The sequence below is a fragment of the Aspergillus caelatus genome, assembly GCF_009193585.1.
Source record: "Aspergillus caelatus strain CBS 763.97 unplaced genomic scaffold BDV27scaffold_86, whole genome shotgun sequence".
Taxonomy (NCBI): domain Eukaryota; kingdom Fungi; phylum Ascomycota; class Eurotiomycetes; order Eurotiales; family Aspergillaceae; genus Aspergillus; species Aspergillus caelatus.
This window is the reverse complement of record NW_022475349.1, coordinates 79,842-106,730: the sequence shown is the minus strand read 5'-3', so window position 1 is coordinate 106,730 and position 26,889 is coordinate 79,842. Positions and strand designations below refer to the sequence as shown.

The 26,889-nt window shown below is 48.5% G+C and overlaps 8 protein-coding genes and 1 non-coding gene across 9 annotated transcripts; 5 read left to right on the top strand and 4 right to left on the bottom strand.

Annotated features, from left to right (window-relative positions):
- Positions 1-5,360: 5,360 nt before the first annotated feature.
- On the top strand, positions 5,361-6,420 carry hexA (putative Woronin body protein HexA). Its single transcript, XM_032064579.1, has one exon. The coding sequence runs from the start codon at positions 5,645-5,647 to the stop codon at positions 6,323-6,325; it is 681 nt and encodes a 226-aa protein (XP_031927670.1). The 5' UTR covers positions 5,361-5,644; the 3' UTR covers positions 6,326-6,420.
- A 1,323-nt stretch (positions 6,421-7,743) lies between these two features.
- Positions 7,744-10,444, bottom strand: BDV27DRAFT_112853 (putative transcriptional regulator (Cti6)). The gene is made up of 4 exons (XM_032064578.1): positions 9,459-10,444; positions 8,939-9,217; positions 8,598-8,854; positions 7,744-8,542 (listed from the first exon to the last, which is right to left on the bottom strand). Exons 1-4 carry the CDS (start codon positions 10,061-10,063, stop codon positions 7,842-7,844), a joined length of 1,842 nt encoding a protein of 613 aa, XP_031927669.1. The 5' UTR covers positions 10,064-10,444; the 3' UTR covers positions 7,744-7,841.
- Positions 10,445-10,675: 231 nt separating this feature from the next.
- Positions 10,676-11,598, top strand: BDV27DRAFT_128249 (uncharacterized protein). Its single transcript, XM_032066932.1, has 2 exons — positions 10,676-11,256; positions 11,318-11,598. Exon 1 carries the CDS (start codon positions 10,770-10,772, stop codon positions 10,932-10,934), a length of 165 nt encoding a protein of 54 aa, XP_031927668.1. The 5' UTR covers positions 10,676-10,769; the 3' UTR covers positions 10,935-11,256; positions 11,318-11,598.
- Positions 11,599-12,634: 1,036 nt separating this feature from the next.
- On the top strand, positions 12,635-14,509 carry BDV27DRAFT_157729 (uncharacterized protein; the record flags this gene model as incomplete). The annotated part of the gene is made up of 2 exons (XM_032072563.1): positions 12,635-13,529; positions 13,599-14,509. 2 exons carry the CDS (start codon positions 12,635-12,637, stop codon positions 14,507-14,509), a joined length of 1,806 nt encoding a protein of 601 aa, XP_031927667.1.
- A 794-nt stretch (positions 14,510-15,303) lies between these two features.
- BDV27DRAFT_128246 (phenylacetaldoxime dehydratase family protein) lies at positions 15,304-16,679 on the bottom strand. The gene has a single exon (XM_032066931.1). The coding sequence runs from the start codon at positions 16,353-16,355 to the stop codon at positions 15,324-15,326; it is 1,032 nt and encodes a 343-aa protein (XP_031927666.1). The 5' UTR covers positions 16,356-16,679; the 3' UTR covers positions 15,304-15,323.
- Positions 16,680-17,821: 1,142 nt separating this feature from the next.
- Positions 17,822-18,502, top strand: BDV27DRAFT_157727 (uncharacterized protein; the record flags this gene model as incomplete). The annotated part of the gene is made up of 1 exon (XM_032072562.1): positions 17,822-18,502. One exon carries the CDS (start codon positions 17,822-17,824, stop codon positions 18,500-18,502), a length of 681 nt encoding a protein of 226 aa, XP_031927665.1.
- A 348-nt stretch (positions 18,503-18,850) lies between these two features.
- BDV27DRAFT_145184 (uncharacterized protein) lies at positions 18,851-20,333 on the bottom strand (the record flags this gene model as incomplete). Its single annotated transcript, XM_032070374.1, has 5 exons — positions 18,851-18,928; positions 19,009-19,403; positions 19,481-19,919; positions 19,995-20,188; positions 20,228-20,333. The coding sequence occupies 5 exons, from the start codon at positions 20,331-20,333 to the stop codon at positions 18,851-18,853; spliced, it is 1,212 nt and encodes a 403-aa protein (XP_031927664.1).
- Positions 20,334-22,681: 2,348 nt separating this feature from the next.
- Positions 22,682-22,818, top strand: BDV27DRAFT_t114. The gene has a single exon. It is a non-coding gene; the product is annotated as a tRNA-OTHER (tRNA).
- An 812-nt stretch (positions 22,819-23,630) lies between these two features.
- Positions 23,631-26,797, bottom strand: BDV27DRAFT_112781 (C2H2 type zinc finger domain protein). Its single transcript, XM_032064577.1, has 6 exons — positions 26,569-26,797; positions 26,044-26,457; positions 25,699-25,989; positions 24,592-25,633; positions 24,123-24,538; positions 23,631-24,058 (listed from the first exon to the last, which is right to left on the bottom strand). Exons 1-6 carry the CDS (start codon positions 26,699-26,701, stop codon positions 23,832-23,834), a joined length of 2,523 nt encoding a protein of 840 aa, XP_031927663.1. The 5' UTR covers positions 26,702-26,797; the 3' UTR covers positions 23,631-23,831.
- Positions 26,798-26,889: the final 92 nt, after the last annotated feature.

Sequence of the window (26,889 nt, the reverse complement as noted above, 5' to 3'; positions counted from 1 at the left end):
CTGCGGCGGTCAGATACCAGGAATGGTTCCTTTGATTTGATTTAACTTCATTTATGATCCCTTACATCTATGTATCATTTATACAATGACATTTTGGGTTCGTTGTTAATCTATAATCAATTACTCTCGTGTGACTTTTTTTTTCTCGTTTGTTCTCCATTGGGATCATTTCTCGCCGCATGTTAGGGGGGAGTTGAGGGGTAAACTGGGGGCATAGAGAGAGATAATGACATGAATGCTAATACAATTGCATGTTCACTTTACATTACCATCCCTTTTGCTGAGAATTAAAAGTGAAGAGCTCTCATGTCCACCTTACTTTATAGGGGTCGATTAGTTATTCTTGGGCATTACTAGAAAGTGGTTCTGTCTATCCGCTAATCTTCCGCCAGAGTACATATATATATCTCTCTCTCTCTCCCTTGCTTCTCAAGCCATAGATGTATTACATAGTTATTATATACCTGCTTGCAATCGGCAATAAGAAATGAGTACATATTTACAATAACAACCAATGGCAGCGATTTGGCTAGATATACCTCTACATATAATTGTTTTAACATGTGGCCCCAAGGTCTCTAAGATGAAATTACTTATGCAGTACCCATAATCACCACTTATGATCCATATAACGTACACTAGAATGACCACTGGCAACAATTAAGGGGATAGTGCTGTCTTTGTACATACCATCAGTCAAGGTCTTCAATTGACTCTAAAATCATGCATAAGTCTACTCCCTGTCTTGGGTAGACTAATTGCTATCTCAATACAGAGAGCAAAAGTCAATAGTTTATACTGGCTGCCTAGGAGTAACTTAAACCCATCACGATGAGTAATTCATATTTCTAATTTTATTCGACCAATTAACCCTCTTCTATCCCAGGGCCATCAACACATCCCATATTTACATTTAAATGACGCTCTCATGATATAATATCGATATATTAACGGATGGTCGTGAGGCACTGTTCAGGAGTCAAGACGGTATATATTCCTGAGGTATAATACATCGCATAATTCCTCATATAAGTGGTAGACACTGGGCTGCGGGTCGGTAGAAGAGGGATAGCCCATGGTCGTCAGTAAGTATTGTTTAGGGGACGTTCATCACAGGTGTGTATAAAACTCGTGTAGATATCGAATCTACTGTGTTAGGTATCTCTAACCACGCTCATGTACTTCCCTGCTTTATCTCTTCTATGGACGGTAAAATATCTATAAGCCAGCCTCATCTGTCGTGATACCCTTCGCGCTGACGCAGAGTCCATCCTCGAAGGCGCTTTCTTCCGCACTGTCCACAAGGATGGGCTTGGGTCTTTTACTTGCGATCTATAAGAGAACAGTGGGGCTAAAGAGGGCACTATACTTAGCTGCCAACTAGGTATAGAGACGTGCTTGTCGATATAGGTAGAATCGTGGGCGTCGTTCGGAATCGACCGTGTGTATGTACAGTGGTATGCTGCACCCGGTACGCAGCGGGTATGGCTCGTTGACCTGTTCTCCAGCGCCGAGGCGAAGGTTATAGCAAAAGTGGAGCCTGAAGTGTCCTTCACTAGGACGAGCAAGAGGCTGTCTAACTCATGTGCCTGGTATACAGCGTTCGTCGTCGAGCTGGTAACGCCGTGCGATGCAGCATTTTGGTTTTAAGGGAACACATGCGGACCCAGGAGAAGGCAATAAAGAAGCCCTCGGCGCCTCCAAGTGACCGTATAACAAGCAGATGTTCTCGTAGAGACAAAATCGCCAGAGTCACCTCACATCACTCGAATACCCACAGCTCTCATTACTCAGCACTCATCTCTTGCGGCTAGTTGAACACACTCTGGACAATATCATCGATAATTTGAGGAGTCGGGGTCTCGAACATCCGGGCATGCTGAATACCCTAGTGGCCCAGGAACCTGGACTGCGGTGCCAGTAATGGCTGGCTGAGCAATAAGCGAGATTAGCTCAGATCAGCAAAAAAATGCGGGGACTCATCTCTATTTAGCTTTGTCGCCGGCATTTTCGGCATATACTTCTTACTTAACTTTCATACAAGTTCGTTCTGGGTTGATCTGCTAGATGGTGAGTCTGGTGACGCTACCATTCACGCTTGTCACTATCGCGATTTGGCCACTATGGGGCTTTGGTATGAAGGATCAGGAGGTCCGTGGCCAGGAGAATCTACTGCGGAATAGGATTAATGGGGTTGTGGGTTATACCTCTTCTGGACCAGCATATGTGAAGAGTGTTCGCCAATTATAGGCATGCTGGATACTATTTCCGTACAGTCATAGGTTTGACTGATGTATATCACATCGCTGTCAAACTTGGAGAGCCGTTTCATATACAGCGCTGCCTATTGTGTTGGTATACAGCCTGGGAGGATCAGCTCTACTCGACGGACGATCTACCAGCTGCGTCGTACCTACATTATCTAATACCTCCAAGCTAGCGACGCCTCCAAGAATTAAGTTAACCAACTAGTTCCTTAGCTCAGAGGCGATCATCATTACATGGTTCTAGAAGGAACGAAGTACCTACAACAGAACTTGACTCCTATCGTTGGCAATGTTAGCTGAGCTTTTTACGTATTCTGGTTCTCTCCTTTTCTCCTTTGGGATGATGGATCACCTACCGTGGTTCGCTTCGGTTAATCGCATGTGGGGAATTGTAATTGTGGTAGTGAGAGACTTAGCATCTTTGGTTTCGATATAGCGGACTGTACGGAGTAATGTCCATACTGTACACCGTATTATCATCATCATCATCATCATCATCATCCACCGTATTTCTGGCCGCAGCTGAGAATCAATAGTACCGAATATCAAAAATCCACATCACTTGTAGATGGAGGATCAATTGATTACCATGGGGAACTTGATCAATTATGGCAAGATTTTCGGGTGTTCTCCACTCCGATCGATTGGGACGATGAACTCTCCCCACATGCACAGCCAGAGGGACTCAGCCAGCCACCTGAATGGGAGCCGATGCTGACAAGGCTAGACCCGTGGCTGGCGATTCATGATTCATCAGGCAATTGTGGCAAAATATTTTCAGAAAGATAAGCCAATGCACGGGGTCCGTTGGAGAGACAAGGTTCAAGGAAAATAGCGAGGCAGGCGTGCGGACTACTAGCAGCCGTAAATTTGGAGCAATCATGATCGATCTCGGACGCAGACTAAGTGGAGCCCAAAAGCCGAGGGTAACACGGGCGGTAAAGCAGTGCAACTCCCAATGAAGAAGTTCCACGAAGGCAGGAAGTTGAAAGGAGCTGCACAAGCCGACGGTGGAGTCGGTCCCCATAGGTTCTAGTCCATTTACAAGAATTGACTCTCAGACTCCCATAATTGAGTTGAGCGAAAAGATTCGATGCCATCTCAGCCTGTGAAGGGACGAAAGATTATGAATTTGAGCCGATACCCGTCCGCTTCCAGCGTCGATCACCTTGAGCTCCGTGCCAAGGGATCCAGATGCCCGATTCGCCTCGGAAGAAGTGAAGGTTGCCATGGTGATTAAAAAGTGGGTGCTGGTCAAGGTGATTCGGGTACACTTCCATTCAGCCAGCGACAAATTAAATGATACGCACTAAACCACGTATACTCGGAGAAGTGCATGTGAAGAGTCTTAGCTTTCTTTCACAATGAAGAAAGCGGCGATGAAGCTCATATGGAGTAGATTGCGGTGAACGCCGATTGGACTAACTGGACCGGGAAAAGAGAAAAGTGGATGAGGTTGGATATATATAGTAGGAACTTTACTGCTTCTTTAGTTCCTTTGCGTTCGAAGGGTGTGCTTGATACGAAACATTTCATTAGACAGTGACTTGGATGTGTGTATTGGTTTCCCAAACGATACGATGGGAATGGACCTCGGGAGAAAGGGAGTATGAGCCAATTTTTGTCAGAGATACAGAGCGAGAGAAATAACAATTGAATTGATAAGATTGTGAGCTGAGGGGAGGTTGGTCACCCCCCACCCAAATCAGGGAAAGCGCCGTAAACAAACGCGTGTTGTCAACAACAACCAAAACGATGTAATGAGAATACTTAGCAAATGCTGTTATTATTTCTAGCTGAACTATTTCCCTACTCCTCCTCCTCTTCTCTCCTATCCATACTTTATCTCCTCAACTTCTCCTCCCTCCTCATCATTCCTCAAAACCCTTTAAGCTTATCTCGCATTCCTCTCATCAGGAATTCATCTCCGCTTTTATAGATCTATCTATCGGATCTATAATCGTCTCATTCACCTCCACTTTCCTTTCCCCACGAGAAAGACTACCCCTTAAAAAGTCTTTTCTTGTCTAGCCTTTCGTTCGTATCAGTTCGAAAGGCATTCGAGAAAAGACGCCAAAGGACAGCCAATCTGGACTTTGACGCTCGTGTCCCCATTCCCTTCAGTGTCTTCCCGTCGTCGTACCGGAGTGACGCTGTTCCTGAGCCTACTCTTGCACCTGAAAGAGTAGAGGGAGAAGTCAATCTCGATCGTCCTTCGCACGTCGAACGGGAAGACACTCGAACCTCTGCTCCTCTCCCAGATCCCCGTATCTACGGAAAGGAAGAGGTAGATCTACACGGCCAGCACGACTTTCGTCCTGTCCCGCCCCCTGCTCCCCCTGCCCCCCAGCCTGACCAATACTCGGTTTACACCGAAGACCGGTTCCAGCAGCAAGACCAGTATCAGCACCAAGGCCAGTTCCAGCAGCAGAAGCCCTATCCCGAGGTCGATCTTGCGCGTGAACGGTATGTTTATCGGCTATTGTGCATCTGATCTCAATTTCGGAGCTCCGATCTCCATAGACTATTGATTTTGTGATGGCGAGCTGCAATTGGCCCTGGTTTTCTCCAATATCACATTTGGAGAGAACCGGGTTAATCCGCCTTCAGCTCGCTTGTATTTTTGTTGTGGTCTTTCTTCCCCGATTACCCTCGGCCCCGGTGTATTTTTTTTCGTCTTGTTTTTGTTTTTGTTTTGTTTTGTTGGTACCCTTACAGGTGGGGACCGGGGATGTTCCACACCAAGTGGGGAGTGTCAACAAGCGGTGTCACAACATCAATAGTGGCTTCAGCTGGTCGGGGGGCTAAGGCCATTAGTCCCCCAAACTAATTACGTGGCACCAAAACAAAACAAACCAAATCATGGCACAGATCATATTCTTTTTCAAAACACTTTGCCCTCCCCCAGCCTCTCGTCCACAATATAATCACCCAATCACCTCGTCCCCCAACCCTCTTCTTTATATCTTAGTCTAACTTCCCTTGCCTTTAGCTATCGTGAACCTACCTCATCAGTCCGCTACCAAGAGACCCCTAAGGTTTACGACCAGGAGTTGTCCAACCAGCTAGACGTCACTGAGCGTGAATATCGTCGTCGTGTCAACCAGCCGACCTACGACGTCTACAACACCAACGCTAGCTATCAGCATTCTGGTGTAGAGTCTTACGAGAACCATCCACCCGTCTCGTACGACCGTACTCCTGCCCGCCCCCAGCTCAACGTCTCGTACGACCAGGCTTATCAAGCTCCCCCTCTCGACACCTACGTCGGCTCTTCTCAAAGCCAACGTCCTTTGTCTGTCGAGCCAGCCAACGCTCCTTCCCAAGTCCAGACTCTTAGCACTACTACTGTAGTTGATCATCCCCCAGCTCGCAAGATGGGATACTACGACGACAACGGTAACTACCACTCCTTCCGTCGTGGTGTGGAACGCGCTGCCGACCGCATCATGCACCCTTTCCACCACCATGATCATCATCATGGTGAACATCATCATCATCATGATCATGACCGTCAGGATGTCGCCGTTGCTGACGATCGCGGTCCAGTTTCCCGTGGTGGTTCCCGCCAGGCCATCCGCGTTGTTGAGCCCCGCAGCGGCGGTCGCAAGAACGCTGACACCGTGCCCATTCCCTGCAACTTCATTCGCATCGGCGACATCTTGATCCTCCAGGGCCGTCCCTGCCAGGTCATCCGTATCTCCGTGTCGCCCCAGACTGGCCAGCACCGTTACCTCGGTGTTGATCTCTTCACCAGCCAACTGCAGGAGGAGTCCAGCTTCGTCTCCAACCCCTCTCCCTCGGTTGTCGTCCAGACCATGATTGGCCCTGTCTACAAGACCTACCGCATCCTCGACCTCCGTGATGGCGAGATCGTCGCCATGACCGAGACCGGTGATGTCAAGCAGGGCATCCCCGTTGTGCGCCAGGGCGACCTGTTCAACCGCATCAAGGACGCCTTCGAGGACGGCCACGGCAGCGTCCGTGCTCTGGTCATCAACGATGGTGGTCGCGAGCTCGTTGTGGACTACAAGGTTATCCAGTCTTCCCGTCTGTAGATCATTTACCCACTTTGGTTTAGCCGATACCTGGTTAAGGTTAGTTTATCCGCAACTCATTTCGTTGGGTCAGGGGTATTGACGTCACAGAAATCTATCCGCACGATCAATCACGACTGAATGTTCTATCTCCAATGGATGACGGTGGATGGAAGTGGCCTTTGATTTTCGCAACGTTTTCAATTTGCTTCAATTTGTATGATGGATGGCCTTTGTACCTAGCAACGTAATATACTCGAATTGGTTGATGTAAATTTTACCTTCGCCATGCGTGTCTTCTGCATACCTTGCTCTGTAGTTGCCCTTGATACATAAGTCTTATTACGCGTAGACAGTGCTATGCTCAGTGATAGTTCTCAACGCCTCGTACACAGTCTTCTTGTCTTGAGTGGTCGTGCTGTCACCACAACCTGTAGGTATAGATGCAAAACACCAACCTTAATCCAGAAAGCAATCTAACTATAGACATCATAGGCTTTCATTACAATATTACAATTTTGTTTTCTATTACTCCCTCGCTTTCTCTGTCTCTCCTTGTGTCATACATCCAAGTAGAATGTACTCTCTTAACCTCCAATATAACTACTCTTCTCTAGGTCATTGGTACCTAGTTTCCCTATGTATACTTTCCGGCACACCCCAACAATCTATTCTTTGAAGATGCCAACTCATCCATCCAGAAAAATTGGAGATCCCAATTGACAATGCAATAAAACATTCAAGCAAAGCCACAGAAAATAGATTAGTATCGAAGCTCTTGGGAATTTATCTCACAGAACCATCTGATAGCCTTATTCAAAAGGGGTCAGACATAGAATGACGATTCCTCTGATCAATGTCGTCTTCTGTATGAGATGGAATGAAGCTTAGGATTTATATTTCACATAGAAAAAAAGTTACAAGTATCTCAGTTTCAACACGTCAACGCGTCCATGGAGACATCAAGGAGAAGGAAAAGGGAAAGAGAAATGTCCGGATGGGCGACACTGTAAAACCCACTGGCTAGCCAAGCGATGAATGCAACCAACCAACACCAAGACCGCCGTGCTGTAGTGAACCGAGGAAAGACTCCGATCAAGATATGAATCCAGGAGAAAAACACCACACAAAGCTATCTCTCAACATGAATTAAATGAAATGACTAGGCCGTGTAGTGAATGTAAACGTCCTAGAAGCAAGGCGCCGCCGCACCCGAGAAAGAAACCAATATCGATAATCAGTATGGACTATATCCAAAGTCACTGTGACTGTAACGCCGTTTTTCGTAAAGAGGATCAAAGCAAAAATCATATTAAGCAGAAAAGTGTACTAATGCCGTAAGTTTCACGTAACGCCGCGACCGGTCCAAGTTTAGACTGTTGCTCCAGTATCCGTAATGTACATATCCACATGTTGAGAAGAGACGAACAGGGTATCGTACGCATCAAAAAGCATCCCTGGTGGAAATTTTTGCCCAAGAAACAATTGAATCACATGAGAAAGGACGAGAGAGGAACCCAGAGTAAGAATGATGTTGTCACCTCTCGCCGAATTTCCCATACTCTTGCTGCCACTTGAGGAGGTGCCGTGTAAGCACGTCCATCATCTCAACACTGCTTAGGTCCTTGAATTCCTTTTCTGTAGATATGGCTCCAGCTTCTCCATCGGTCGTAGCTGTACCAGAGTCTGCTTCGCTAACCGTCGATGCCATGGCATTCTCAAGCTGCTCACTCACAGCCTTCATGAGGATGCCGTTAAGCCGGTCACTATTAATCCCCGGAGGTGTAGTACTCTCACCAGCGGAGGCCATTTCCACTTGCATTCGGGAGATGAACTCCAGAATGGCGGCAACGCGTCTCTTCATTTCATTCATAGTAGTTCGTTGGTTCACATATCGCGGTCGGCTAGGTTTCCCTGACTCACTGCCGTTCAAATATGTCCCATTGGCTCCACCCACTCTAGGTGAATCTCCGTTGGTGTCGTGGGACTGTCCACGCCGGGGGGAATTCATCATGAAGCTTGAGTCTCCATTGCCATTAACATCACGGTCTCTAGTATATTGATTGCGGCCCACTCGCCCACCGCGGCGTGCGGGCGGTCGACCAGACTTTCGTGTAGATGGACGGGAAGGTGCAGGTTCTGGGGCAGGAGCTGTTGTGTCCGGACTCGGTTGTGGTGGTTCTGGATTCGTCGCAACTGGTTTTGTTGGCGAAACCGCTTCGTGGTCAGAGTCCGCACCTTTACAAGCATTAGCCTCGCAGACACGACAAACCATAGTTGGAGCACTACTAACCGTCACCTTTCCGTCGATCTGGCCTTCCTTTTCTACGGTTTGTCGCCTCAGGCTGTTCGGTCTCAAGCTCCTCGGCATCTTTAGTTTCCTTATTATGCTGGCTTCGGGATGCAGCTCTCTGTCTTCGAGTCCCGTTTGTGGCAGCCTTAGCCTTTTCGTCTTCTGATGCCGGCTGGGATACCGAATTGCTTTGTTTATTCGAAACAGCACCGGGCGACGGTGAGCTTGTGCGCTGTCGCTTCGCCGCCTGTTTGTGTCTAGAGTGCGTCTCCGTTAGCAATTCGTTCTCAGCTGCCATTGATCCAGGCGGAGTTACCCCACTCCGTCCCATATTTACTTACGCTTCGCTATCACTTCGACTTCTTTTCCCTCTCCGGGCTGCAATCTCTTCTGAAGCTGGCTTGGTTTCTTCCCTGCTTTCCTCGATTGCACGACGAATCTGCTCTTCTTCGTCATAAGCAGCGTCGCGGCTGTTCATCGTCGACCGACGCTTAGGATTAGACGGATCATTTTGTCGCGATTTGGAATCTTTCGCCCGCTTAGAATTATCACGGGATGAGTCTCGGGAGGAGGAAGCAGGGGAGGGCGGGGCGACTGGGAGGTACTGAGACGAGTATTGCCTGTTAGATGGTAAGCGAGTGCCCTAATCGTAACGTTGGGATGCTCAATGGCGTCTTCCAAAAAACGGGACGTAAGAAATATCGAATGAACGAGGAAAATTCAAATGTTCCAGTGGACCATCCAACCGGAAAATATCCCAATGGTACCTCTCCACAGGAGAAGAACAGGCTTCGAGGATAAGGAGGAAAAAATATTTTCAAGTGATGAAAGTAAAAAATCAAATAACTGTGGTAGACATACCCATTTGACTCGTTCTTTATTCTGTGAAGATCTTTGCGGCATTCTTCACAGAAATATTCGTCGGGGCTCATGGCCTCGTCCATGATTCCGACACAGCCACCATGTTGCCAAACCTTACATTGATCACATTGAATGAACATACTTCCGATATCATCGGACATTAAGTCTGATGAGTCCGCAGAGAAATTCAAGATGGGGTCATCTTTAACTCTCCCTTGCAAACCATTGCGACCGAGAAGGTCCCGACGAGAAGGGGGAAGGCCTGGGTATTCCTGTTGGCCGCAGAGGCACCTGGTTATCTCCTCCTCCTCTTCTTCATCTTCTTCACCCTCCTCTTCCTCCACCTCAGCAATCTTATCTATTTCTTCGTCTCCCCGGGCGCGCTGACGCTGCCTCGTCTGTGGGAAGTCAAGTTTGGAGGCGTCGGCATCGTCGATGGATTGGGAGCGGTGGTCCGACGACCCCTGAGGGGACGGATTTTTAGCGTGGGAACGAGTACTTCTCTCACGAGTCAATGAGGCGGAAGAACTCGAGGAATTCGTGTGTTGAAGAATAGCGGGCGAGGGTTGAGAGGTACGGGCACGAGAGGAGCGACGAGGAGTCATGGTGGAAAGCGGCGGGTATATAAGGTGGGATAGGGATAAGGAATTCTAGTCTGACAGTATAATATCCGTGAGAATACAAAGATGCACGATGGTATAGCTATAGTGAGTCGGCGGAGGGCGATGTCGAGCAGACGCTGCCCGTGGGCAAGCTGTCGCACGCGAGTGGAGAGCTGGGAGTTGAAAGCGACTCGTACAAGAATGAAAAAAATGATGCAGAGGGAAAGCAAGAGTGCGTGAAAGAAAGGTATAGGAGCTGGCAATTGAGACAAAAGGATAAGAAGATCCAAAAGCAGCGACAGCAAGCTCGCACCAAAGCCGAGGACTACATAGTCTGAAGGGTGGGGGGAAGCTTTTTGTGAGAAAAGCGAGCGAGCGAGAGAGAAATCGAGTGAGGAGAGCGAGAGAAGCGGAAAGCGAGCAAGACTTGAGTGAGTGACGGGAACGGTTACGGGCTACGAATTGCTTGCCATGCCTGAGTCTTCATTGGCTGCCGTCCGGTCCGCCTTCTTCCCCGCTTTCGCTCTTCCTCGCGATGCGAAACTTTCGACGCGACACACCATTTCACCAAAATTTCCCCTCTAATCCAGGCAGGACCCCAATGATCTTCCTTTCTCTTTCTAATCACTAATATGGAGGTTTGCATACTCTAGAGATATTATCTTCGTTTATGTCTACCCTTTAAAATTCACTGCGGTGGGTGGTATAAATGGTGGATGCGTTCCCGCGCAGATGGAATTATCTCCGTCCAATTCCAAAACCCCGCGCTGATAACATCGTCATCCTGCGATCGACTCTACATTCCTTCCCTCCCGTCTCTTTCCTATTATTATGCTACGGAATGACTTTTCCAGTCGCATTCTTTTACTACTAACAAATGCTTGAAAAACAGCCTACTCCAAAGCCTTACCCTGCGAAAATCAACGGTACCTTCGGAGAAAGACAAAGAGCCGCAGAGCGGTAGAGTCGGCAGAACCAGACCGAACTTTGAGGCACAAGGGGTCGCAATGGCCCTAGTTGCCGTCAAGTTACAAAACGCAAACACCAAGGAATTGCTTTACTAGCTCAGATCCAAATCTAGTACGAACCTGTGTTGTTGGTTTTTCCTGGTTTGCGCCTGGTTTGCAGACATCAAAAGAAAGCGATCGCATTACGGATGACCACAGTTGGCTAATGCTGTCTTGGACCGATAGGATGTCCGTCAAGTCACCATGATCCACAATTCAGTAACTTGGTCCTATACTAATTTCACACCAGCTCCTCAAAGATATCTGCTTCAGGATAAGCTCGGTGAACCGTGTGCCCTTCTCGAACCCTGTACACGAACGGAACTTAGGGTGACACGTGTGTGCCTCGTAACAACTCAATCTTCGTGGGATTGTCAAATTGGACCACGCAGAAACCTCGAAACTTGCTGAGGCTATGGCACATACTTGTAAGATTCATGTGGTGGATGATACGGGAGAAGCGGGCTAGTTCCTTGCAGCGATGCGAGAGTTGAGATAACAAGGATAGTAAAATAGACTTTGGGAGTGTCAGCCGTAGATCATGACATTTGTTTTTATTTTTTTTTTTCCCTTTTCTCTTCCCTCTTCCCACTTCCTAGTAAGACTATAATAGGATTAATACAGAGACCCTAAATTCCAACCCCATAAATAGCGTTACTTTACAGGGTTGTCATTCGCTGATCGCCCGGGTATTGTCTCCTGTGACATTGAATGACGGCCGACATGCCGGATGATATCCCCGACCCAAATGGGATTAGCGGCCGTCTCTGGCCTGAGGCACAGACACTAGTAGTCCGCAGCTCCAGATGAACATTAGTTATTATTATTAACGACGACGAGACGATTCCACACCCCTCCGCTTTCTTCCTCCCCTATACTTCCCCCTCGTTGCCCGTTTCCATTCCCCCTTTCTCCGATTGTTTGGATTGGCCCGTTATTTCTTCTTATTCTTTTTTGTCGTTCCATTTCCTTTTTCTTCTGAGGTGACGGTCGGTGATTGTGCCGGGGTCCCTACCGACAACTTGGGCTACCAAAAAGTCTGCATCGGCGGTGTCGGTAAATAGTTCCCTTGGTGAGTTCTTCTGTTTTTCTAGATAGTCCTTCAGACTGTCATTGGCGTTTGAGACCGGGGGAATCTGGAAGAAATTAGGCACCGTGTCGCCGAACTTAGTCTCGAGTTGTGGTTCGGTTGGCAGCATTTTAGAACATGACAACTGACAGTGGGTATTGGGGCTTAGGATCATCTCCGTATTCATCCTTTCTTTCCACCCTCACCATATCAGGTTGGGCCACAAAGAATATCACTCTAGATAATTTCAGCAAAACGGATCCTAGCACTCGCTACATAAAAAAAAAAGAAAAGAAAAGAAAAGAAAAGAAAGAAAGAAAAAAGGGAAAGAAGGAAAAAAACAGCCTAAAGTGAGGAAGCGGGGGAGACAGTCGTATTCATCATCAGCAAACTGGAGTGTCAGGAAACAAAAGCCCGTGTGGCTGTTGTTGTGGAGGTTCAAAGAGACGAAGATACTGGCATGATGACTGCTACGCTGAGTATGTCCTTTCACCAAGGATGCCTACTCCTCTGGGGGACATCATCTGGCCTGGATATGTGTCATTTCAGGAGATTTTCCCAGGGCTGGATGACAAGCTCCCGAGAGAGGATCTGCCGGTTGTTCAGTTGCTGATACTGTCGCCCGCAGATGGGATGTATAACACAGCCCCAGATACTCCGTCGCCTGTCTATCCGGATAGGCTGATCCGTCCCCTTCCCAAACGTACTCTTCGCTCTCGGCTGTCTTCCGAGGCGGCCGAGTCTATCCTCTACCCCCCGGCCCCCCCAGCGACCCAACTATTCTACGGAACGTGTACAGATAATGGAGAGGCTGTGAATGAGTCTAAAGTGTATGTACAGCAGTGTGACGGCCCTGAACAGACCCCTGAGCGCGACCACCACCACCCTTATGAGAACGGCTTTGACGCGGAGAGCGGCGACGAGGATGGCCCAGTGGTTGTGCGCCGCAGTGCTGGCTTTCGTGAATCGTCCCCGTCCCCGACGATGCCACCAGGGCAACCGGGAAACGGAGCACGGACGCAAATCAAGTCGTCCTCGGCAGGTCCCGACGGTTATGATGCCTTTGAGAACACTAACAATAAGAAGAAACGCAAGATCCCCACACCGGGAACCCTGGCGGGTCACCACTCCACGCTCTCGCCTGAATTCTCCAGCATGGGTCTCGCGAGCTCCGCACCTACATCTGGGGAAGGAAGTCATGTGAGTACTTTCTATGGCACTGGAAGCCCTGCATCCCCTGTGTCCAACGGTCTTTCCGGTGCGGGGAGAGGGCGTCTTGGGCGTCATGGCGCTCGTAGTAGCATAGGCAGGGCTTCGTTGTCTCTCCATACTCAGGTCAGTTGGCCACAAGTTCGGACGTCAGGTCGCCGCGACGGGGTTTCGTCTTCACCAGGTATGTATACTCGTGAATCCACATATCCTTCCGTTCTTAGTAGGGAGCTTTTCTCACACCCCAATGTAGTTGATACCACTGCCAAATCTGATCAAGGAATCATTTCTGCTGCTATAGCCAATGCTGCAGCCTCGGCATTCTCCTCGCCTCCTCGAGGATCAGGAAATGTTAGCATGCTGGAACAGCAGACTACCACCCCCACAAAACCCCAGTTTACCTTTACGTGTGAATCCGACTCATCGAAGGGTATGGCACTGCAAGCGCAGAGTCCATACCCCGCACATCGTTCACCCAATTCCCTACCCCCCGCTGCACAGAACCAGAGAGGGTTCTCTACACAAGGGACGCAGACCAGCCCCCATGCCGTTTCCCAGATGGATCAGCAAGGACAATTATCACACCGAGCTCCAGGGGCAGAGCCGACAACCGTGGGTAAAAAGAAGAAGCGGTCACCTGGGAGTATCTATGCCCTGGCTGCACGCCAGCGCAAGATCCAGCAGCAGTACGCTAACCTTCACCACCCACCAAGCATGGAAGACATCTGGATTTGTGAGTTCTGCGAATATGAGAGTATCTTTGGTCGTCCCCCGGAGGCTCTTATTCGGCAGTACGAGATCAAGGATCGCAAGGAACGGAAGCGATTGGCAGAGAAGAAGAGACTACTGGAGAAAGCGAAGATGAAAGGTCGGAAGAACAAGAAGGCGACGAAGAACGTGACGAAGAATGCGGCGGCTCAACCAGCGGCCTATGATCAAGGATATGACCGGGCGTCTGTCGATCATTCCTCCATGGGTGGGGCAGGACTGCATGACGATGACTATATAGCAAATGAGGACGACGAGGAATCAGTTGCTGCATCACCCCCGGCGCCACCAGCCGCCCCGACGTGCTTCAAAACTCCGTTACCGCCGGGGAACCGGGCCACGGCCATGGCCGGCGCTAAAACTGCGACAGACGGGGGGACGACTCGACCACCCTGACAAATAAATGCGCGGCCCACTCGTGTAGAGTGATGTTTCACTCTTGAGGCCGTGCTTCTTCGTATCCTTTGTCGTCTTTGCGTTATTATTAGTCTTGGTTTTAGCATGATCGCATATTAGCCTTTCGTTTTCTTTCTCTTTTTCAGCAAATGGTTGCATAATGAATCCCCACTCAGAGATACTGATGAGCATGACGTCTACAGTATAATGCATGAATTTCCTGGCTACTGGCTGTAGACCAGGCTGGTATTCGGTATCGAATTATTTTTGTTATGTATGTTGACATCATATAAATCTAATGCCTACTTTTTTATGATCATATGCAACTCCCAGAACCCGTTCCTGGTGGCTTTTCCAAAGATGCCACGAAGGCAGCTATGTGGCTCGGATCCTGATCAACTATCTGTGGAGGAATCGTGGCCTAGTATATCTGTCGGAGGCCTCTGTAGCTGGTTCCCCAGATCGATCCGGCAAGGCCACTGAGGTTCCGAAGGATTTACTTGCTTTGCCCTCAATATGTTCGACGTGGCTGTTCCAGTTGAGTGTGCTATCTAAGATGAGTCTGAGAATTCTGCACTTAGAAACCGGCCTCACCTTTTGACCGCCGAGCCAGATGGGGTGGCTCACATTTCCATTTTGGGTGTATTTCAGCAGATGGATGAGGCCAAATTTCGTCAAGGAAGCTAGCCACCCATTTCACGACCCGAGTAAACGCGGATATGGTAGTAATCTATTTATAAAAAACTACTAAAAAGACAATAGCCCCCACTTCTCATGGAATATAGATAGTAAAATATAAGTTAAAGTATCTTGCCTATTTCTGACATCGAAATGCTTCATGGTTCTGATAAGCCATAAAGCCCGTCCCGGGAACGCATCCAACATACTCAGCATCAATTTCAGGCGCCTTAAGTATGTTGGTCTCCACCCACAAGGCCATTTTCCCACATTCTGACATAGCCCCACCTGGTCCATATGTTTTCAAAATATTGTTACGCAATGCAACATGGCCTTTGTTAGATCGACCCAGTCTTTCCATGGCCCTAAGATCCATGAAGTAGAACAGTTCGATCTTTCTGTTGTGCTTGTGGAACTCACTACCTCCTTCCTTGTAGGTCCCCAGGCGCTCGTCGTAGCACATACGGGATGTTAAAATTCCCGCTTCTGGGGCTGCCTGCGAAAGATCATCCATCCACTTGCCGACAGCTTGGTCAAATTGATCAAACCAAACACCTCTTTCAACTCCTGTCATCTCAGAAAGATCCTGTCTCTCAAGGGTAAAGCAGATATTGTCAGGAAACCCATTGACTGTGACGCGTCCCAACCTCTTTTCTTTGAGAGAGGCCTCTCGTTCCGGTAGTGGCGGCGTAGGCAAAAGGGAATCCATGCGGTTTTCTTTAGATAGCTCTCCGATTGAATCTCTCATCCAGCCCCAGTAGCCTTTTTTCTCAGCCGGCTTGTGGGGGAAATGGACACCTAGACCTTCTTGCCGGTTTTGTGTGGCTTGGTAATGGGATCGACCGTATGGGACCTTGACAAACTCGCGCCATATGCCTGCATCAGGAGGGAGAGACGACCAAAATTTAACAACATTGTCTGACTCCCACCATGCCTCGAAGTCGGCGATCGATTTCCATGTGGCAATCCATATCCGTGTCTTCCCTAACCCTGGTGAAAGAATCCCATCCTGGGTTACTTGATCAAGGTGGCAGTTGGCATCATTCATGAGATGACTGAATGTTCTGATAAGATTCTCAACAGCAGGTGATTGAAAACCGTCGGGCTGTTGAACGCCAAAAAGAGAGTAGACAAAGGTCCCTTCCAACGGTTTCTCGATGGTGTACATGGTGGTTTCCGAGGGGGAAAGATCTAAAAATGGCCTTTTGGTTGAATGAATCGTCCTCGATTCTGATAATTATTTTGGGACGACCTTTTGCTGGATTTTATACCTCTCCTGTCTTCCTTGCGATGCGGGATAATTGGGCAGATGTTCTCTGACATCAGTGATAAGATACATTATTTACTAATCGTGGAAACGAGGGGATGGAATACGAATGAAACTTTAACCCCGCCAAGACCTATCGGAGTAGTTTTCCCATCAACTACTATGTTTGCGCCAGGTCGGATCGCGATCAAAATTGTGACTGGTTGATGTAGCAGCACATATATATAGCTATTGTCGAGGCATCCAATGGAAGGTGAAACGGAATAATGGGCATAGGGATGAACAATGGATTGTTTGGGAAGAGTGTCCTTCGTCTTGGCAGGAGGAGCACGAGTATTGACATTGATCAGTGGTTGAGAAATGGACGTTAAGCATAGTTAAAATCATGACAAGCATTGTCCTCCAATCAACCACATCCTGTTTCGCAAGCATCGATGGATCTTCTGCAGACCCAAATTTAGACCATAGAGGATGGTCCCCACCCCAGCGCTTCCCCGAACACCACCCAATCCCAACAACCGTCCATTCTTCAGCGCCTAGGTACCGAGTATGTACAACCCTAGTTAGTTTACATCAAGCTAACCAACACATCCAAAAACCAAAGCAACATCATTAAGCGCGCGCAACCTCTCCCACGACCCCATAACAAGAACACCCCCTGTTTCAACAGGAGATACGAACCCACAAACGAATGGACAGGAACTCCGCAAACCATCCCAAGAAAAAAGGGAAAAAGAAATAGCAGAAGATACTTAATATAGTAACACTCAAAACGACAGGCCAATACACAGACAAAAGCGAACGAAGACAAAACAACTGAAACCCGTCTATACATCCATCCATCCATCCATTGACAACAACGACAATGACGGGCATATATAAGGGCGTAAGTCGACACTCCCATTCCATCTAGATAGATAGATAGAACAATCACAATCCCTCATCCTTCACTCCCTCATTGAAGATCAATCAGTTTCGCCTTTCTGTTGTCCGGGACTTCTACCATTGAGAAGAAAAAGTTCTTTTAATCCTCTCGTTCGGCAAGCGCCTTCTTTCTCTTATACCCATCCTCACGAATAGATGCCCATTGTTGGGTCTTAATTCATATTTCTGCGCTGGATCGCTTTCCTCCGAGACCTTGAGAACTTACTGGGGTCTGGTCTTTTTCTAAATTCTTCTATCTTAATCTGGACTTGCCCTTTTACTTCGGCTATCTACCTGCCTACCTACCTACCTACCTATCTACCTATCTATTCATCTTTGAGTTCCCTACAGTCTCCTACCGGTCAAGTCCCACATCTAATACAACACACCCACATCCACACCTACCACACTTACAAAGGAAACCATCCAAAGGACCCCAAAAAATGTGGTGGATGCTCATCTTCAAAGCCTTCAAGGTTGGCAACAAAGCCTACAAAAGCCACAAAAACAAAAACGGCAATGACGACACCCTAAACCCCAACTCCATCAACCTCGGCAGCACCATCACTCCAGCACCTCCACCTAAACCACCCCTCAAGACCCGTCTAAAAGCCCACATCCAGCTCCTCCTGCACTTCCTGCAGCTCGTCTTCGGTCTTACCGTCGTCGGACTTTACGGGCGGGACGTGCGCGCGGCGCATAAGAACGGGGCTGCGCAGAATGCGAAGTGGGTGTATGCGCTCGTTACTGGGGTTTTGGGGGCGGGGTCTGGACTGGTGTATCTTGGGTATGGGGTTGTTATGATGAAGCTGGGGAAGTTGGGGAGGGAGAGGATGGTGATGGGTTCATTGGGTAGGCTGGGGTGGGGGTTCGTGTTGGTGGTTTTGTGGTTAGTGGTTTTTGGGGTGTTTGGGGGGTTGTATATTGGAGTCTATGGGGAGGGGTCGGAGAAAGAGGTGGAGAAGACAAAGAGGATGAGGCATGCTGTTTGGGTGGATTTGGTGAATTTGGTGTTTTGGGTTGCGGGGATGGTTATTGAGGGACTGAGGTGGTGGAAATTACGTGGTGGACGGGGGGCTGTTGGTGATCTGGAGACTAGGGAGAAGGAGGTCGCCCCTGCTTAATGATGGGGTCTTTTTCTTCTTTTTCTTGTGTTCTATGTGCGGTGGGAGAAGTTGGGGTGAGCTGGTCTCATGGGGTGTGTGGTTTGTATAGATGAGATTGTTGGGTGCGAAAGTGATTATTGCCGTGTATTCTACTTGATCTTGGTCTTCGTTAATACATATATCATGGACCCTGAATCTCTTATTAGCCCCAATCTACGTCTTGTTCCTCAAAATATCTGGTACACAGTGTCCTCGTCCAAGGTGACAACTGCTATCCAGGTGTCCGCATTACGTCACTGCTGTTCGTCACTGCCCACTGGGTTACTTTCTGTCGGTTGGTTTTTTCGATGCTCTTCAATGAGCAGACTAAGCTGACTGCGTCCGCGCGTCAATGAGAATGGTGTTAATAGAGTTGGGAAGCCTCCAAATGTCGCGCGACCAAGGCTGTTAGTAGAGAAGGTTGTAGAGCTATCAGTGTTTGGTGTCGGGATTGCAATGCCGGAGCTCGTTGCGGGGGTATCTACAGGCGAGTCCGGCTGGGTATGAGATGCATCACTGGTCTTAAGTTCGAAAGATCTAGACTGAAGAAACTGCAGTAGGCCGTCTTTCGAGCTCGCTCCCACGGACTTGGCCAAGTATTCTTTCTCCAAGCCAACTTGCTCCGTGAAGCGGGAACGAAAGCCCTTATCAACCAGTGACTCTGATGACGGTTGTTCATAGTTCGCCGCAGATAGATATCTTACATCGTAGTGGGTCCAATCGTCCGTGGTAACAAAGCCCCATTTAGGGGGAGTCGATTTGGTATTCTGTGGGGCTGGTTCTTTATTGGTGAGGATTTCTTTTAGGTTGAGTAGAAACTCGGGTGGCAGCTCGGGTGGCTTGTCGGTCGTATCACTACTTTTCTCATGAGGTACGACATCTATAATAGAGATGTTAGAAGTTGAAGGGGATCTTCTCGAGAGGATAATTTCTTAGCTCCCGGAAACGGTGACTTACGCTCTATGTGCACTGTCTCAGCTTCAGAATCACTAGAATCTTCTTGCTTGGATGGTGTTGTCCGGGCTCCCAGGGTTAGTAGTTTTGCAGTCCGGTGTGGGCTTTGGGTACGAGTACTTGCACCGGAAGACGTTTGTGATGATTTGCGTCGCATGATCACCGGCCGACGCTTGGTGTTCTTCCCTTTTACAAAAACGGCCTTGGGCTTTGGAATCAGTCGGTTGGTATCTTCCATCATAGGTTGAGATTGTGGAACGGGAGTTGGGGGGTTGGATGGTTTGCGCGTAATGCTCTGGCCTTCTAGACCGGTAAGGAGCAACCGAGTTGTCTTGTGTGTCTCCCCTGAGGGCGCACTTGATTTTTTCAAGATGGGCTGTAGAGGCGCTCTCCTGGCTCTATTACCCGGCGTCTCTTGTGGTTTATCGTCGCTTCCTTTTTCCTGGAGGACGGAAGTTAGCCCCTTGTCTATATCATGGGAATGTTGACTTAATGTCGTAGGCATACGCCTGCTCACTTTTTTCAACTGCTGGAGTGCAAAGATTGATATAGGATTAGACTCGGATATTTGTTGAAACAGTTTGGCCAGCGTGGACCCGTCTAGCGAACCGCAAAGCCGGTCGCTACTCCAAATCCTCCAGAAGAAGTTCTCCAGTCTGTATCCAATGTCGCCTTCATGGACCGAAGGGTGAGTGTTGTATACTGAAACATCTGAGTCAGCTTATCGCTACATCGGAGGAAATGGGCTACCTTTCCACAGTCGCCTAACATCGCTGGTATCCACGACATTCCTGTCGTCCAGCTCCGACGGCACTTTCCTCGTTGTCGACACCAAGCCCTTCGGAAGAGATTCCATTTTGAGCGCAGGGTGGTGGTAAACTTGGTGAGAGGTAAGTGTGGAGCAAGTGAGGTGTATCGCAGAAACTACATGATCAGAAGGAGAGGTTATGACTGCATTTTTGGGAGATGGTTGTCCAAGGTGAGATGGCGGTAACAGAAATGCATTCACAGATAGAAGCCTAGCGGTGAATTGAGGGGTGTGAAAAAAAAAAAAAAAAAAGAGCACAACCAACGCAGGGGGAAGCGAGCGATACAACCAATAGTAAACTTCGTCAGTAACTAGTACTAGAGAGGAGAGTAAGAATGAGAGGTAGAATATCCTCTCGTATTGGGAAAAGCCGTTGACCAGTCCGGGGATCCCACTGCAAGGGCACGTTGTTAAAGGCCGAGTAAAACCCAGAAGATCCTCGCAGCGTAATGAAGCAATCAAGCCTCCCTTGCCAAGCTATCCACTCGACAGGCAAGATATTCACACCGTTCTTCAGCCGCAATTGAAGTCTGCAGATGCAGCAGCTTCGGGGAAGGCGAAACGAAGACGAAAGTAGGCAGAACAAGCGACGATCTCGCTCTTTGTTGGCCTTAGCCGTTGTTGGGTCTTACCATTTGCTGTATTTCGAGTGAGAGGATGGCCAAAGTGGATAATGGGTAAAATTAAAAGGAGTTGAATAAAGGGAGGAAAAGGAAAGAGAAAGTTGCTGCCCTACAATCGGGGCCACCATTGGAGAGCTGCCGTTTCCACGAGCTCCTACTGGTCCAAGAGGAGATTAAAGAGCGAACGGTGAACAAAGGGCGGTCCACATGGAGGAGGGAATTCTAGAGAGGTATTTATTTACCAAATTCAGTGAGTGATGATCAGGGCGAGGTATGTACAGTACATGGGGAATAAGTAGTCGTAGACTAAACACTTCTGGACCACATTTTAGTAGTTTTTGTCTACATCGGGTAAGGTCCTGGAGACTATTAGGTCATGATTGTGAGATGTAGTGAAATGTCAATACGACAATTGGTTTATTCTTTGCCACCTACACTACTACTAGTAGTATTTAGTTGACACTACCATTGTTCTTTATTGGGCCCCTCGAATTCTAGACATAATAATTCAGGCCCCCTTTCACGAAATGGGGCCGAACTAAGGAGAAAAGAACAGCGGATATCCATCAAAGGCTGGGTGTGGGATGGCCTTCCCGTCAAATGACCGGCTCACCGTTCGGTCCCTGGGTGTGATTGGTGATCCACATCTTCTTGAAGGATCATGAAAGACCTTAAGCCACATCTGTCCGAGGGTCTTGTCAGACCTAGATCGGAACGAGTTACATGGATGCCCGTGTATGACTCTTCCTCCGAGTGATTGGTTGACTGGCTGGGGCACAAACGAATATCAGCACCGTGTCCTCTCTCGGGGAATATCGTTTGGCCTTGCATTGTCCCATCTCTACCCTGGTCTCAACCAAAACATATCGGGAAAATAAAAACCTTCCTTTGTGATATGGGATGCACTAACACCCTGGAAATGCTGAACAAGCCGAAGGGGATAGGTCATATTCAGTCACGGGGCCCTTATCACCTGATGCTGCAGCCTGGTCACTAGGCCTGCCGCATTCCATGTTTCGCCTTACTCCAAATCCATCTGGATATACATACGAATTACCGTGACTATGACCCTCTCCACTCCTTGCTGGGCAATTCATCGGAGAGCAGACAGCCGCGATCGTCGCTCTGATAGGCCAACATCAATCCCAGAGTCCAGACCTCAAAACTCCAGAGCCACGGTTCCATGGGAATGGTGCAGCTATAATAAACACCTATCCTACGTCACTACATTGAATTCTGGAGCTACAAAATTCCAGCATTTCCGACTAGCCTAACTACCTGGAAGCCTTGTTTCTCGTGCGCAGAGCTAATCTGACCCTTTGGCCCAACGGATGTCGTCCTACGTATCGCCCTCGATTAAGGGGAAGGAAATCGACAGGCATGCCCTTGAGTCTGGAATCTGATGGTTTCGATGGTCGTGACGTCTAGGTTTTTGGGCGATATTAGGCTGGTCTATTAGCCGACCCCCAGCCTTACGGATCACATATTACAAATGACCTCTCTCCACCAATTCTATATTTTGTCACTCCACCTCCCTTCCTAACTCTACTTGCCTTCTGAAGCTCTATCCAAACCAGAACCAAACAAAACATCAGGAGATAAAACAAGGTAACATGATGTAAGACAAAAAAAAAAGTCAAATGAGCAATTAGAGTTCGAAAACAATTATACAAAAATGCTATGTGATTATTCTACGTTGCAATGCTCTGGCTTAGTACGGGTGCTTTATTTTTTATCTAAAAATTCATAAACAAACCAATTACACAACCAACAGGCGAGATGGCCGAGCGGTCCAAGGCGGTTAGTACCACTATCCATAAAATATCTCAACGAACGTTCACTAATAATCTCTCAGCTGGAGTAAGGTTCCAGTCTCGAAAGGGGCGTGGGTTCAAATCCCACTCTCGTCAACATCTTTTTTTCTCCTGTCTTTTTTGGTTCCTTTCTTTCTTTTCTCTTTTTCATTTACTTCTTTCTCTCCGTCTCCCACAATATGGCTCTTGGTTCACTAAGGTTATTATGCATTGACATACCCCCTATCCAGTAGGGCAATGGCACGTCCAAATCTATATATTCCATATCTAATCATCTACGTTGCCTTGACCTTACACGTACATAGACCGTACTGCTGGGCGGAATCCTCTGGCATTGCTGTGAAAGGCAATACATGGCCACAAGGAAGCCTACATAAGGCTAAAGCACCGATAAATGTCTGTCAACATGGGAAAATCGATTTGTACAATGATGGATCTAGAATACTCATATTTTGGGTGCTGGGTGCGCATGCATCCATGGAAATGCACCGGCACCCACCGTAATCACCTCCATGGTAGTTATAATAATGGCGATGACTTGCAAAGTCACATCATGGTATGTACATATCTATATACATGATATGCTGGTATAACGCAAAGCTTTTGTCTGTACTCCGTGAGAAGTTTTTGTAGAGAGGTGTATCCCAAATAGGGAACCCTTGAACCTTCGCGATAGCTTTCAATCACAGGTAATTTTCCTTCCGCCATCCTGGATAGAGTCCAGGACAATATGTGCCTTCAAAGTGTTATGTACCCAAACGCCCATGTCTATGTTCTCAGGCGCACCTTCTACCCGTGATGCGTCAAGATTACCGAATCTCATGGGACTGGGATAGTGCAGAAAGCTGGGCTCTTGTCAGGATAGAGCTTTCCACTATCCAGATGTATGTGCGGCGTCGCATTCGTACTTGGCTCGACCACAACATCACGATTGAACGGGGAGGTAGTGCTGAGTAGGCTGAGGTGATCCACACGGGGACCCTTGCATGAGTTGAGGGACACGTGGTAGAAACAAAGTTATCGATGTCGCTTTGATCTTATGTTATTGGTCGACCCGCCTGCCATAAGTAGCGTCCTATATACTGGATATCAAGATATTTGCTGATCTTTCAGCCCGGACGAATCAATGTCAGGTATTTCTCAAGACTTTCTCCAAGAACATTGATAAACGGCCACTGCGTGTTCTTTCGGAACAGGCGGGACCAGAGTCTGATGACTGCAAGTCCAAGGCCGACAGGGTCCAAGCTAGGGACAGTTTCCCAGTCTTCCAAGTCCATCGAGGAATATGCTTCTTCGACAATACAACGTGTCCAGTTCAATATTCGACTCTCATTATCTAGGTGATTTGAAATTAGCTAACCCGCACTGTTCATTGTGATGATCAATCCATGTGTACATACCACTTAAATTCTGATCACTCCCTGTCTCCGCTAAAGTGAGAAGCCACTTGCTGAGGAGGACAGCACATTCTAAACTGGCAATTGAGTGGCGGACGCTCCAAAAGAACGCTTGACTGCGCGCAACATGATCGATTCCTAGCCGCACAGGGATACTTAAGGCATGCGCCGAATATATAAGCGCAGGAGTCAGTCGATAGCTTCTGCCAGGCCTAGGTGATCTGTGCAACGCAGAGGCTATGCGGTATGGGTCCCTAGTCTCGAGTTGACGGTATGGCCCCAGATTGAGGGAAAGGCGAACGTAGGCTAATCCCAACAGTGAACTCGAAGTAAAGGGAATGGGACCATTATCATTGTGAGGATCAAGACTCGATTCCGGGGCTTGTTGCCAAACTGAAGTCCAGGACCGGAGAGCTCTCCTAGTGAAGAACGTCAATGGCTTACTAAAAGACACAAGATAGGAGTAACTCACTCGAGTTTATTCAGCTCTTCTGTCGGTAGCGCAAGGGCTTGGTCTCCAGTCGGTAAAGAGAGCTCACTCACAAGATGGATGCGCTGAAGAAGACCGTGGAGAAGAATGTAGTTTCCCAGCGGCGCAGGGATTGGATCTAGCAAGACCGTCGTCCGCGATGGCTGTAGTAAGAGCGCTAGAGCGTCTTGAAAGAACAGTTGTTGAGCGCCAGCCTCTTTTTGGGCGAGCTCCCATTCCTGGGCGGTGGTTGCTTTCCACTCCTTCGTGGAACAGGGTAGTCGCAAATGAACCTCACTACTGCGAAGTACCGGGTAGATGTTGTACGCTATACTATGGACATGGACGAAGCAGAAGGAGATGAACCTGGTACGTCGAATGGATTCTTCTTCCGCCCATTCATGCCACTGCATGGGTGAGTGTCTTGGGACAACCGTAATGTTTTCAGTCAAGCCGAATTCACGCAAGCACCGCACCAACAGGCCTTGTAAACTAAATGCTTCTTGAACGAGTTCGGACTTCTCCCATGTGGCGTATCCCATTAAGGTGAGCAGAGTCCGAATGGTTTCGATTTGTCTCCACGCACTCATTCCGAGATCATTTTCCGAAGGAGATAGTGCTGTAGCTTGACCTGTCTGTTGGGATAGTTCACGGATGCTATCTAACGGTATTTGGATGATACCATTGTATGCTGCCAGTGGAGTGTGTGTTTCCTTAGACAGTTTATGCAACACGATCGCTTTGGAAGCATAGAAAAGCCGTTCTGCGTTACGGTGCTCAAACCGATACTGGGCACCTATTGTCATCAAGGCTAAAACAAGCTCGGGGGCGCGCTCATTGATTCGCAGTGTTGGAAGATGTAGATATGGCAGATGAGGGTGGAATCCATCAAAAAAAGATGTCAGATATCTTGTTAACGTGTGCCGCGAGGGGAGGACGAAGTCGGGAATAAGGTGGCGATGCTCTTCTAGGGAAGCCGCAAGACGTAGCCGTTGTTCTTCACTAACCCTCGGTGGAATGACCTTCATAGAATGTTGAGGAGGCTCTGGAAAAGGTTAGCAACCCTGATCTCGATGGAACTCGGTAGTCAGTCAGGGATCCACTGCTCACCATAGTCGGAAACCGTGCCTAAGCTTTGATCCCCTGAAGGTACCGAGGGCAGCCAGGATCGGAAGGGCGAATCAGCGCGCGAGCGCTCCGCCTGGCTCCGACGAGAGGTACCTTGTTGCGGCTCTCTGGGGTTCCTGACCGGGTCAGGCACGTCCGCAGGAACTGTACTCTGAACCTGAGGCACTTCCCTCAGGGCGGGAACCCATTCCGAAGGCAATCCAATGGAGTCCAAAAAATGGGTGAATTCTTGGAAATGATTAAGCTCTTCAGGAAGATACGGCAATGGCTGGGCTAGAGAGGGGTCAGCCTTATGGCTATCCGAGCACCATGGTGGATAATACTTACGAGGGGGTTGTGTGTCCCGAAAGCTACCGGGAAGCAATAGTTGAGCAGCCTGTAAGATGTCCGCATCATGAGTTACTGCAGGATGTGGGCCTAAGCCTGTACTCTGACCACCTGCATTAAGCATGCTCTGGTTCTGTTCCAGGTACGGTCCGTGCTGCGGCCCGGACCACTGCTCCATGGGAGGTGGTACGAGAGGGATATCCGGGCGTGGTGCGGGTTGTACATTGTATGGTTGGGTCACCGGGGAATCTGATGTACGCCGCGCAAGCGACTGACCTGCAGCTTCTTGCTGGGGCTGTGAGGTCGGCGATATCAAGCCATTATTCTCATGGGTGATGCGCGTGTGGCGCTTTAGTAGATCCCGTCGGGTAAATGCAGCCCCGCAGAAACAGACATACGGCTTTTCCTTTGTATCTGCGCGAAATCCTTAACAATGGCCCTTTTTTTTTTTTTTTTTTTGCGGACAATGCGATATCCGGCATAATTTATTACTTAATTTTCTTATGAGGACGGGATCCAACTTACGAGTGCGTACGTGCCGTTCCAGATGTTCCGTTCTCCTGAATGTCCGCCCGCAATGGTCGCAGACACGAGCTTTTGCTCCAACGCTCGAGCGACGATTGCCACGAGGTTGAGGTGAGGACGATTGTGACAACATCAAGACATTTGGGGGAGTAACACACAGACGATTCGGATAGGTATAGCTCCCCACTTGGAGACAATTGCATGCAAGGGGGGTTCGGGGGTGGGTTGGCGGACTTTTGACTTGGAGGAGGTTGAATGGAGTTTGAGGGAAAGAAACAAGAGAGAAAGATTGACTCCAACGCTAGCGCCACTTCGGGAACC

Bases quoted from the DNA above. Each gene is read 5' to 3' on its own strand.
- hexA (XM_032064579.1), top strand. From the start codon at position 5,645: ATGGGATACTACGACGACAACGGTAACTACCACTCCTTCCGTCGTGGT.
- BDV27DRAFT_112853 (XM_032064578.1), bottom strand. From the start codon at position 10,063: ATGACTCCTCGTCGCTCCTCTCGTGCCCGTACCTCTCAACCCTCGCCC. The intron at 8,855-8,938 runs GTAAGTAAATAT...GACGCACTCTAG, and splicing joins AGTCGAAGTGATAGCGAAGC to ACACAAACAGGCGGCGAAGC. The intron at 8,543-8,597 runs GTTAGTAGTGCT...ATGCTTGTAAAG, and splicing joins AGATCGACGGAAAGGTGACG to GTGCGGACTCTGACCACGAA.
- BDV27DRAFT_128249 (XM_032066932.1), top strand. From the start codon at position 10,770: ATGGTGGATGCGTTCCCGCGCAGATGGAATTATCTCCGTCCAATTCCA.
- BDV27DRAFT_128246 (XM_032066931.1), bottom strand. From the start codon at position 16,355: ATGTACACCATCGAGAAACCGTTGGAAGGGACCTTTGTCTACTCTCTT.
- BDV27DRAFT_112781 (XM_032064577.1), bottom strand. From the start codon at position 26,701: ATGTTGTCACAATCGTCCTCACCTCAACCTCGTGGCAATCGTCGCTCG. The intron at 26,458-26,568 runs GTAAGTTGGATC...GATTTCGCGCAG, and splicing joins GGAACGGCACGTACGCACTC to ATACAAAGGAAAAGCCGTAT. The intron at 25,990-26,043 runs GTAAGTATTATC...ACCCCTCTCTAG, and splicing joins TCGGGACACACAACCCCCTC to CCCAGCCATTGCCGTATCTT.